The sequence below is a fragment of the Danio rerio genome, chromosome 23 (assembly GCF_049306965.1).
Source record: "Danio rerio strain Tuebingen ecotype United States chromosome 23, GRCz12tu, whole genome shotgun sequence".
Lineage (NCBI taxonomy): Eukaryota > Metazoa > Chordata > Actinopteri > Cypriniformes > Danionidae > Danio > Danio rerio.
In genome coordinates, this window is record NC_133198.1 from 2,757,501 (window position 1) to 2,770,497 (window position 12,997).

General features: G+C 38.8%; 1 protein-coding gene across 1 annotated transcript in view; it reads left to right on the top strand.

The window, feature by feature from the left end:
• Nucleotides 1-12,997, top strand: part of top1b (DNA topoisomerase Ib) — a 33,412-nt gene that overhangs the window by 6,131 nt on the left and 14,284 nt on the right. The window contains exons 5-12 of the mRNA XM_002666402.7: nucleotides 424-473; nucleotides 3,319-3,408; nucleotides 5,059-5,155; nucleotides 5,887-5,981; nucleotides 7,469-7,584; nucleotides 8,221-8,342; nucleotides 10,224-10,346; nucleotides 12,548-12,735. Of these exons, the coding sequence (XP_002666448.3) occupies nucleotides 424-473; nucleotides 3,319-3,408; nucleotides 5,059-5,155; nucleotides 5,887-5,981; nucleotides 7,469-7,584; nucleotides 8,221-8,342; nucleotides 10,224-10,346; nucleotides 12,548-12,735 (881 nt within the window). The remainder of the gene's footprint in view (nucleotides 1-423; nucleotides 474-3,318; nucleotides 3,409-5,058; nucleotides 5,156-5,886; nucleotides 5,982-7,468; nucleotides 7,585-8,220; nucleotides 8,343-10,223; nucleotides 10,347-12,547; nucleotides 12,736-12,997) is intronic.

A 12,997-nucleotide genomic window follows, 5' to 3' on the forward strand; every position in this document is an offset into this window, starting at 1 on the left:
CATGTGAACCAGATGTTACTGAGACTTTTATTCCAGTATGTTGATGTCCTTCCAACTGAAACTGAATATTGAGTAGGGGGCGGGGCTTTTCTTTTTGACATCATTCCCTCATAGCGAACTAACAGTAAAATGGGAGTGGTTTAAAATTTTGTGGCTGAAGCATCAAACTGACATCATCAGAGAAGGACCGCCCCTCCAAATGCGGAAGCAGATGCTCAAACTTTGATCCAAGCATAATTTTCAACAGATTAATGTGCACAGATTAATTGTTCATCTAAAGAAAACAATGTTTGCTAGCAAAATAAACATTGTACATTATTTAACATGGTCTTTAAATACACACTATTTTTAAACTCTTTTTGTATATTTGAACAAAGTTTATGCTTATAATCATATTTTGGGTGCTTTTTGGTTCTTGTGCAGTTTCATGGTTCTGATGGGAAATATCGAGATAAAGAGAATGGCTTTGTGAGGTAAGACAGTGGGTTGCTTAATTTGTCACTTATAGTCACTAATATGCCAATCCAGGCTCATTCTGGAAACATAGCCCTGCGGACGTTTCTGGAGACCGCAAAATATGTCCCGGGAGGCACGTATTTGTGCAGTTTTTGTTTTCACGAATCCGCGAGAGGCCGCCGTGCATGCTTATTTGCGTCTCGAACGCTTGCGCACGCTGTTCGCGCCCTTGCTGTTCTCGGGTAAAAAGCCGCCGGAGGCTGCTGTCGAGCGACCGTCTGTCCGACTGACTGAATGATTGACTGGGCGGCCGGACAATCGGATAACGCGGCCACCCTCCTCCTCTTCCTTCTTCCCAAAACCCGAGCGACGATTTACAAAAGCCGTGCAGAAAAAGAAAAGCCCTCGTCTGTTTTTGACTGCGTTTTCGGATTTCACCGCTTTCTTGCCCCGTTACGAACTCATTCGCTTTATTTTTTTGGATTCTGTTTTTTGTCTTTCCTGATTTCTGGAACCGCTCTTCCCTGGACTGGAACTCAGTCGGCGAACGCGGCCGGTAGGCAAGAAAAACGCTTATGTGATGCTCTAAAACAGAAACAAGACTCAGCAATGATGTGTGTGTGCGGTGTTTATAGTCCATCTGATGAATCCTGATCTTCTTCACCTGTATGTGTTCGCAATCTGGGGGGATCTGGGCCAGGCGTGTGAGTGAAGTGCATGAGGACGTTTGTAGTTCAATAAATAGGCAGATTTGTAGTTCTTCAGCGATCTTCACAGGCTGGATCACTGGTGATCGTGACACTTATTAAGTAAAAGTAATGTGTCAACATACTTTTGCGTTACCTTTTTTGATATCAACTGGGATTGTTTTTTAATAATGCGTGTTATAATTTAAAAAAATTTGTAATTTAGAAATAATTTAAAGCCCTTTTACAACCAGAGAGAATTGTGAAGCAAAAAACATCATACTGATGAAAATGTTGACATCTGTGGAGTTGAGGCGCAGCTCGAACACACCTTTCTGGACTTCACTGCACATAGGCTGCATGAAAAATCTCTCAGCTATGAAAATCCCACATTCTTTTTATTATCATTTTAAGGACACAAAGTGAGATGAATAAACATGTGTTCACGTTTAAGCTAGAATGTTTACACAAATTGTATCTAACATATTTTCGATTTCTCCCAACATGGGGACAGAAGAGCTTTCAACAAATGGGAAAACAAAGTAACTGGTGTGACTTTTGTGAAAGAGTAACTTTGATATTTTATCAGAGATTAAAAAGTCACTTTACTAGTAACGTAAAGTAATCTGATCTGAGTAAAGAATCCTGATTATATAGCTAGGGGGTTTTCAAACTGTGGGTCGCACAGTGAACAAAGGTGACTCGTGCAACGTCACATAGCTGCAGCTATATTTACATTGTGGTGAATCAAAACCAGTACGATTGACAACAATAAATCAAAAACCTCTTACCCTAACAAGATCTAAAGTGTGTTTCCTACAAAAAGACTAAGCTGGTTGTGTTTCACAGCTGTCTTTTTCTTTTTTTTTCGCTCAACATTACATGCACTGCTCCGTTTGAGCTCTCGCAATCTGCGTTTAGCCGGTAGAGCTCACGCTGAGCGGTGCTCTCACTAAGGGATCGTCGGAAAAGTGCTTAATTTTTGTCCTTTTTTTATTTGCTTCGTCCTGCATGTTTTATTTTAAACACTACTAATTTTCTCTTTAATAAGCACAAACAGTTACTAAAGTAGTCGAATGCTTCATTATAGATCTGTGCATTCTTACATTAACAAAACCAATCAAACAAAACACAATGAGAGATTGATTTGCTGCTCTTTACTAAATAACTATAGTAACTTTAATCAATATGCAAATACAATTAAAAGTGAAGTAGATTTTATAGCTTTATTTAATTTCTGTAAAGGCCATTGATTTTAATAGGCTAAACCTTTTATTTTATTGTCAATATTTTCTAATGTTTGCTCTGTATTCTATCATTTGAAGCTATTTGTTGTCCAATATTTTTTACATCCCAACGTTGACAGATTGCTAATCAATAAATAGCTATAGTGCTCTCTGTTAGTTTTAACATAGGCTAATGTTATGGAAGGGTGTAGATGTTATGGAAATAGTAATATTAATGTAACTACCCACATCATTCCTTCCTCAAGCAAATGTGTAAATATTAGATCAATTCAGCAATAATGTTAATTGCATTGGCATATTTATCTGACGTTTGTCCAGCTTGTAGTAGTCGATCAAAAAGCGATTTAGTTTCTTATGACTATACACTAGCAGTGGAATTTACTGCGATGTGACGGGGCTTGATCAAAGTTTGATCATATTCTCTTCTGAGAAAAGAAGAGGATTTTTTTCAACAAAAAAAATGATCACAGTTACAGCCAGCATCCCACAAAAAGCACTTCGAGCCTCATTTTGTGCAAATCAAATCACAAAATCCAAAAAGCCACATATTTTTGACTGCTTTGAATGGAGACAATTTTTACCCATTTTTCCATATTAAAATATTATGGTGCGTCTTGAGACTGAATTACTTGCCTAGGTGGGTCCCGGAATAAAAAAGTTTGGGAATCCCTGATATAGCTCATATTACCCCCAACACTGGTGGTCAGAATGAGGAAATACTGAGTAACATGAGGAACTCATCTGCCTCCTGCTTTCAAAAGTCAATTCTGAAAGCTTAGAAAAGTCCATACAGTTTATATTTTAAAATACGTCATTAATTAAATATGGAGACATTCACTTTAGTTTTTTACATTTACTTCAGGAAAATGATTGACAGGATCTGTAAAATTTTATCATCTGTTTAATACAAAGTGCATGTCTTGTTTCAGCCCTTCATCAATTAAAGTGGAAGAGGACACAGACAATCATCACACCGTCAAACACGAGAAACCTCTCAAGAGAGAGCGAGATGAAGACGAGTATGTGCAGCTTTCTTCCCATGTAGGGTTGCAAAATTCTTGAAATTTCAAGGCTGGAAGACCCCTACTGGTTGGCTCAAAAGGCTGTTATCATCCATCAACATAGTTAATCTGCTATCCAAATAGAGAAGACTCCAGATCCAGATCTGTTTTTACATTGCTGTACCAGTTGGGTTGGGGTAGGGGTGTAAAACAAATAAAATTAATAGAAAATTTAATTCATTAATTTATTCATTGATTTTCTGCCACTGTTCTGGGGCTGGGTTGTGGGGGCAGCAGTCTTAGGAGAGAACCTCAGACTGACCTCTCCCCAGACACTTCCTCCAGCTCCTCTGGGGGGGATCCTGAGGCATTCCCTGGCCAGCCGAAAGACAAAGTCCCTCCAGTGTGTAATGGGTCTTCCCAGAGGCCTACTCCTGGTGGGACATGCTGGAACACCTCCCTAGGTAGGCGTCCAGGAGGCATGCGAAAAAGATGCCTGAGCCACCTCAGCTGACTTCTCTCAATGTGGAAGATCAGCAGCTCTACTCTGAGCTCCTCCAGAGTGTCAGAGCTCCTCACCCTATCTATAAGAGTGCGCCCTGTCACCCTTCAAAGGAAACGCATTTCGGCCACTTGTATCCGAGGTCTTGTCCTTTTGGTCATGACCCAAAGGTCATGACCATAGGTGAGAGAAGGAACGTAGATTGATCGTTAAATCTAAAGCTTTGCCTTTCGGCTCAGATCCTGCTTCACCACAACAGACCGGTACATTGGCCATATTACTGCTGCCGCTGCACTGATCCACCTGTCAATCTCCATCCCTCCTTCACTCGTGAACAAAACCCCGAGATACTTAAACTCATTCACCTGGGGTAAGGACTTTCCTCCAACCTGGAGATGATAAACCACCTTTTTCCAGTGGAGCACCATGGCCTCGGATTTGGAGGTGCTGATTCTCATCCAAGCCGCGTTGCACTCGGCAACAAAATACCCCATGCAGTGCATGCTGAAGGTCCATGTTTGATGAAGCCAACAGAACAACATCGTCTGCGAATAACAGAGATGAAATCCTGTGATCCCCGAATCGGCCCCCTCTCCACCCCAATGCTGCGCCTTGAAATTCTGTCCATAAAAATTATAAACAGAATTGGTGACAAGGGGCAGCCCTGCCGGAGTCCAACATGCACTGGAAACAATTCTGACTTATTGCTGGCAATGTGAACCAGACTCCTACTCTGTTCATACAGGGAAGAGACGGCCCTTAACTGAGCGGCTCTGACCCCATACTCCCCGATCACCCTCCACAGAATGCCACAAGGGACTTGGTCGAATGCCTTCTCCAAGTCCACAAAACACATGTGGACTGGTTGGGCATACTCCCATTTACCCTCGAGCACCCTGGTGAGGGTAATTCTTTTTAACTTCCGGCTGCAGATGTATCTGATCTATAGCTGAATAACCATGTGGATGGATGATAACAACCTTCTGAGCCTACAAGTAGGTGCAGAAGGCCCCTACTGGCCCATATCTATCATCTGATAACCACAAAGATTTGACCAAAGACAAAGATTCCAAAGATTCCAAAGATTTGCAATCTTATTCCCATGATCCTCCTTATGTATCTTATGCATGTTTGTCAAATCGTGATGATTTTTGTTTGTTATGCAGGTATGAACACAAGCCCAAAAAGGTAAAAGTAGAGAATGAGAAGAAGGTGAAAAAACGCAAACAGGAAGAGGAAGACAGTGATTTTGAGGAGAGGGTGGTACGTATCGCTTATTTTCTTGAAGAACTACACCATCTCTCTAGTTGCGTTGAGACACTCCAGTGGTTACCAAACTTTTTCCTGGAGGGTCGGTGTCCTGCAGATTTTAGCTCCAACCCTAATCAAACACACCTGAGCAAGCTAATCAAAGTCTTACTAGGTATACTTGAAACATCCAGACAGGTGTGTTGAGGCAAGTTGGAGCTAAACCCTGCAGCCCTCCAGGACCGAGATTGGTGACCCTTGCACTATACACTTACGCTCTTTTACACTCAACCTTGTGGTGTAGAGTTTAGTGTCGTCCCAAATGGAACACAAAACTTTTTTTACTAAGCGAATATTCAAGTTTCCCAGACGCTGTTTATCTGTTGCCATATAATTAAAATAAATGACTGAACTACCAAATAGTACCTATATAGTTGGCATAATGTGGAGGAGAATTTGTCTTTAACAATCCAAAATAAATACAGAAATCCAACATGAGCGCCTAATAGCTACTCCCCTTTGCTATGAGCAAAACGGCTAGCGTTCAGTGCGTGAAGTGTTCGATATTTATCGGTGCATTGAGCAAGTGCATCATTCGGGTTTTAAAGTGCACTCTTTCTTTTTAGAATTTGTAGAATTTGTTTGCGCTACTTGTACTATTCATACTACAAAAATTTGCGTACAATAGTGCATAAGTATGCGATTTGGGTTACAGCTGTTAGTAACATCTGTTCTGACTGTACTAGGAAAAGAAACCAAAGAAGAAGATAAAAGAGGAGAAGAAAGACACCACTGGAGGAAAGAAGAAAGCCAAAAACCAGCCGGAGGAGAAGTGGAAATGGTGGGACATAATCACGATAAATCTTTTATAAACAAAGAGTGCCCCTGTTATGCTATTTTAAACTTTTTAATTTCCTTCATCAATTCAGTGCCAAAAATGTTGTCATGATATGCATCGCAGGTAGTGCTTTCTAAATTACTGACTTCTTTTTTAAAATAAACATTTGAATGCTGTTGAGCAGGTTTTTGAACACCTTTTATTGTGTTCACATGCTCAAACCAGGGTTTCCACACTTCTTGAAAGTACTTGAATGTCAGACATATGGATTCAAGGCCTGGAATGTACTTCAAAACAAACACCGGTCCTTGAAAGTGCTTGAATTGTGTTTGAAATGAAATTTGTTTAAGGTGTTATTTCAGCAGTTGTCCTGTGCTGCTGTCAAAAACAACTACAAATTATCAATTCTTCGTTTAAAAATCTTAAATCTTGTACAAGAACAAATAATGCACATTTGATCAGTATTTCAGACACCACATTTGAATGTTACAGTATTGAATTCAAGACATTTGACTAAAGTTCTTTGAACATGAAAATGACACATTCAAAGCATCATCCTTCATTTATTTTATTTTCGGCTTAGTCCCTTTAACCTTATCATTACTCTGCTATTTTAATGTCAATATTAAATGTCAGTGAAATGTTAAGTACAGTCAGGAGTTTCATGGCCCTACATACGTTGGGGGAATTAAGAAACGTCCTTGTCATTGATAGCCTGGTTGGTGAAGCATGTTGTCCGGTATGGTGTCGTTCAGAAAGGTTTCCGTGAAACGCAGAGCAAGAAAGCCTTCAAGAAAATGAAATGAAATGAAATATTATATTTTTTTATTTTATACTATATTATACTTTATTATATTATATTATATTATGTTATATTATATTATATTATAATATATTATTTGATATTATATTATTTTATATTATTTTATATTATATTATTATATATTATTTTATATTATTTTATTTTATATTATATTATATTATATTATATTATATTATATTATATTATATTATATTATATTATATTATATTATATTATATTATATTATTCATTCATCCATCCATTTTCTTGTCGGCTTAGTCCCTTTATTAATCCGGGGTCGCCACAGTGGAATGAACCGCCAACTTATCCACTAAGTTTTTACGCAGCGGATGCCCTTCCACCCGCAACCCATCTCTGGGAAACATCCACACACACACTCATACACTACGGACAATTTAGCCTACCCAATTCACCTGTACCGCATGTCTTTGGACTGTGGGGGAAACCGGAGCACCCTAAGGAAACCCACGCGAACACAGGGAGAACATGCAAACTCCACACAGTAATGCCAACTAAGCCGAGGCTCGAACCAGCGACCTTCTTGCTTTGAGGCGACAGCACTACCTACTGCACCACTGTGTTGCCCCCTATTTTATTTTATATTATATTTTATTATATTCTTATATATTATATTATAGTTCTTGACTTCTCTTCCTCTGTTGCTCAGGTGGGAGGAGGAGAGATACACAGATGGCTCCAAATGGAGGTTTCTGGAGCATAAAGGTCCTGTGTTTCCTCCGCCATATGAACCCCTGCCAGGCCATATCAAGTTTTATTACGATGGTGAGGAGCGTTGACCTTTGACCCCACCACCTGTACACTATCATGTTCCACTCGCAAATGCTACATGGGCTTTTACAGAAATGATAGACCAACGATATTACAGCCAGTGCAATTACTCCTAACTACATTCATCTAAAATGTGGAAGTGGATCTGTACAGTATGCTTACCTGATTAGTCATTTTACCTCAGCTTAGTCCCTTATTTATCAGTCACAACAGCGGAATGAACCGCCGACTATTCCATGTTTTACACAGCGGATGCTCTTCCATCCGCAACCCAGTACTGGGAAACACTCATTCACACACACACTCATACACTATGGCCAATTTACTTCATTCAATTCACCTATAGCACATGTGTTTGGACTAAGGGAAACTGCTAACACTGGAAGAACATGCAAACTCCATACAGAAATGCCAACTGGCCAAGCCAGGAATCGAACCAGCAACCTTCCTGCTGTGAGGCAACAGTGCTCACCGCTGAGCCACCATGCCACCCATCATTTTTTGTCAGTTAGGAAAAAAAAAATATGAAAATCAGTCATAAATATTGGCTTTTTAAAGATAAAGTATCATAATGAATAGTGAGATGGTGTATGATTGAAATGTTGAAACAATCATCTCGTTTTCCTTCAGGAAATGCCATGAAACTGAGCCCCGCTGCGGAGGAAGTGGCCACATTTTATGCAAAAATGCTGGAGCACGAGTACACAACTAATGAAATATTCAGAAAGAACTTCTTCAAAGACTGGAGGAAGGTAACGCAGTCTTAAAATCACTGATACTTCATTATAGGCATGGGCCGGTATAAGATTCTGACGGTATGATAACCTTGGTATTGTGATTACTGCTCTAAAATATACAGTTGAAGTCAGAATTATTAGCCCCCCTGAATTGTTAGCGTCCCTGTTTATTTTTTTCCCCAATTTCTGTTCTTTTCTGGGAAGATTGTTTCATCACTTTTCCAAGCATAATAGTTTTAATAACTCATTTCTAATAACTGATTTATTTTATCTTTGCTGTGATGACAGTAAATAATATTTTACTAGATATTTTTCAAGACACTTCTATACAGCTTAAAGTGACATTAAAAGGCTTAACTAGGGTAATAAGGTGAACTAGGCAGGTTAGGGTAATTAGGCAAGTTATTGTATAACAATTCTGTACATTATTGAAAAAAAAATAGCTTAAAGGGGCTAATAATATTGTCCCAAAAATATATTTTTTTAAATTAACAACTGCTTTTATTCTAGCCGAAATAAAACAAATAAGACTTTCTCTAGAAGAAAAAATATTATCAGACAAACTGTGAAAATTTCATTACTCTGTTAAAAATCATTTTGGAAATATAAAAAAAAAAAAAATAATCAAAAGAGGGCTAATAATTCTGACTTCATCTGTATATAAAAAAATAAATACATTTCCCCTTTGAACACAAAATATTTTATGTAGAGAAACATTAAAATTATGGAGCAGGTAACATGTCAGGCTAAATTATTAAAAATTAATCTTTGACTTCTGTTGTCTTTTTTAAAACACAGATTTCTTTACAATTTAAAATGGCATCTTTGTAGAGTTGGGCGATGTCGACTAATTTGGCATCATACGATGTCTGATGAGAGATCCGGAAAATCAAAGTTTTAAAACCGCCAAAATGTTCTACTATTCTGTTTCTAGGATATGAGTAGGATTTTTTATTTATTTAATATTTGATTTATTTTAATTTTATTTTGATTAATTTTAATTTTTTCATGACAACAGTATCTCCAGCAGAAAAAATATATAAAGATGTAGGGTTGGGCCGATGGAGGGATCCGGTGGTGAGGGGTGAGAAGGTTGCGCGACTTATTTGAGAACCGGGAGGGAGATTATCACGCTTGCGGGCATTCGGAGCCTCTGTGCATTTGCGGGAGACTGCTGAAACTTCCGGGAGATTTGCGATGTCTGAATATCACGTTTAACAACTATAGTGACACACGATCCAGCGGTACATCTTTGATAAACTGTCCGACGTACACTGCTCACTGGAACTTAGAAGAGCACATGACAGTGTGTGTGGCTGTGTGTGTGTGTGGTATCGTGATGAGCGTTTTCAGCGGACGGAGAGCTGTTCAGAGATGCTAGGTAAAACACGGTGTGGATGTGGATCATTTTCGTTCTTAAATGCATTTTAATACTAAGACGTATTCGTGTAAATGGCACCTGAGTGTGTATTTTTCACAAGCAGGTTTGCGGCGGGGCGGAGGATCGGCGATGCCGGCTCAGCATCGTGTTGTCTATTGGCCATCGGCGATGGACGATGGAATCGTCTATCAGCCCAACCCTACATCTTTGGATATCTTTTCTGCTGGAGATACTGTTGTCCTAAAAAACAAACAAAAAAATAAATAAATATATATATCAAATATTAAATAAATAAAAAAATCTTACGCATACCTTAGGAAAGGAATAGCAGGAAATTTTGGCGGTTTTAAAACGTTGACTTTTCCAAACCGCGGTATACCTTGACACGGTTATCATCCCATGCCTGCTTCATCATTGTTGCTCTTAATTTACTGTACTCGACTGCCAGATTTAAGGGAAAAGCATTTGAAAATAGAGAAAAGTTTAAATGTTCTCCCACAAACGTTTCTTGTAAGGAAATGACGTCAGAGGAGAAGTCGAAGATCACGGAGCTGAAGAAATGCGACTTCACTCAGATGCACGAGTACTTTAAAGCACAATCCGAGGCCAGAAAACAGATGTCAAAAGAGGAGAAACAGGTGAGTTCTGTGTCCAGATTATGCCTGCACACTATATCAAGAAATGATCGTCATCCTGATAATAATATTGACCTTATTCTTCAATGTGGAAGTGCGCTTGTTTTAGAACTTCCGGTTCAGTAGCCTATGGGAAAAATGACTAGGAATAATAAATGGTTGAAAACGGTCAAATTACTTGCTCTACAAACAAGTGTTTGCATGACTATACAGACCAAGTAGAATAATAGAATAAGAAAAATATCAGTTTGCAACATCAAGCAGCGTAACGACCTGGTTTTAACATCTAAAAATGAATGGAAGTGAATGAGAGCGGAAGTCTCAAACCAAAATGATTCAAATGGCTGCGCTCGCTCGTCCACAGAGAATAAGGTGAATATGCGGTACCCATATTGTAGAGAAGTGCAATAAATTGAATTCATTTTATGTGCCAAGCATTTGTGTGCTACATTCATAAGTTGTTTATACTAGGGATTTCCAAACTTTTTTATTCCGGGACCCACCTAGGCAAGTAATTCAATCTCAAGACCCACCATAATATTTTAATATGGAAAAATGGGTAAAAATTGTCTCCATTCAAAGCAGTCAAAAATATATGGTGTGCGGCTTTTTGGATTTTGTGATTTGATTTGCACAAAATGAGGCTCGAAGTGCTTTTTGTGGGATGCTGACTGTAACTCTGATCATTTTTTTGTTGAAAAAGATCCTCTTCTTTTTTCAGAAGAGAATATGATCAACCTTTGATCAAGCCTCGTCACATCTCAGTAAATTCCACTGCTAGTGTATAGTCATAAGAAACTAAATCGCTTTTTGATCGACTACTACAAGCTGGACAAACGTCAGATAAATATGCCAATGCAATTAACATTATTGCTGAATTGATCTAATATTTACACATTTGCTTGAGGAAGGAATGATGGGGTAGTTACATTACTATTACTATTTCCATAACATCTATGCCCTTCCATAACATTAGCTGATGTGAAAACTAACAGAGAGCACTATAGCTATTTATTGATTAGCAATCTGTCAACGTTGGGATGTAAAAAATATTGGAAAACAAATAGCTTCAAATGATAGAATACATAGCAAACAATAGAAAATATTGACAATAAAATAAAAGGTTTAGCCTATTAAAATCAATGGCCTATCCAGAAATTAAATAAAGCTCTAAAATTTATTTCACTTTTAATTGTATTTGCATATTGATTAAAGTTACTATAGTTATTTAGTAAAGAGCAGCAAATGAATCTCTCATTGTGTTTTGTTTGATAGGTGTTAATGTTAGAATGCACAGATCTATAATGAAGCATTCGACTACTTTAGTAACTGTTTGTGCTCATTTAAGAGAAAATTAGTAGTGTTTAAAATAAAACACGCAGAATAGAGCAAAAAAAAATAAAATAAAAAATTAGCTCTTTTTCGACGATCCCTTACTGAGAGCACCGCTCAGTGCGAGCTCTACCGGCTAAACGCAGATTGCGAGAGCTCAAACGGAGCAGTGCATGTAATGTCGAGCGCAAAAAAGAAAGAAAAAGACAGCTGTGAAACACAACTAGCTTTGTCTTTTTGTCGGAAACACACTTTAGATATTTTTAGGGTAAGAGGTTTTTGAGTTATTGCCGTCAATCGTACTGGTTTTGATTCTCCGCAATGTAAATATAGCTGCAGCTATGTGACGTTGCGCGGCCCACCTTTGTTCACTGTGCGACCCACTAGTGGGTCACGACCCACAGTTTGAAAACCCCTTGGTTTATACAATCTGACCAATCAGGGATGCGTTTCCCAAACAACAACATAACTCGCGACTGAACTACAATAGTACGATGCGTCGTTTGAGAGTTGAACGATGTGGTGTGGAGTGTTTCCCAAAACTGTAGTTTCTCTTTCGCAGATCAGTTGTTTGAACCACCTTAGTTATGACGTAAAACGTCCGCAACGATGCTGTAAACAGGCGGAATAACAACTTCTTTAGAGAAAATTTGCATTAAATTATTATTTTTTAGTTTAGTTTAAACCAGGGGTGTCCACACTCGGAGGGCTGGTGTCCTGCAAAGTTTAGTTTCAACCCCAATTAGACACACCTGAACCAGCGAATCAAGCTCTTTCTATGTACTAAAAGTATAAATTAGCCTTAATCCAGATCCAAACAAGCACAATTATATTATTAGAGTGTTACACACAGATGTGTCATGTCTTAACAGAAAAACAAAGAAGAGAATGAGCGCATCCTGCAGGAGTATGGCTTCTGCCTGATGGACAACCACCGGGAGCGCATCGGAAACTTCCGGATTGAGCCTCCAGGTCTGTTTAGAGGCCGCGGGGATCATCCGAAGATGGGCAAACTGAAGCGCCGCATCCGACCCGAGGACATCATCATCAACTGCAGCAAGTGAGTCTCTCATCTTTCTGCATTGTGTTATTATTTTCAAGGTGTAGAGCAGTGGTCACCAAACCTGGAGGGCCGGCGTCCTGCAGATTTTAGCTCCAACCCTAATCAAACACACCTAAACAAGCTAATTAAGGTCTTGGTCTCTAAATTCATGTGGCTAATTAGAACTTGAAGTGGCGATGAGGTCTTAAAGTAATCTGAGAACGTCTTTAAAAAGTCTTAAAAAGGTATTGGAATTACTTTTAGGATTCCTGCATATATC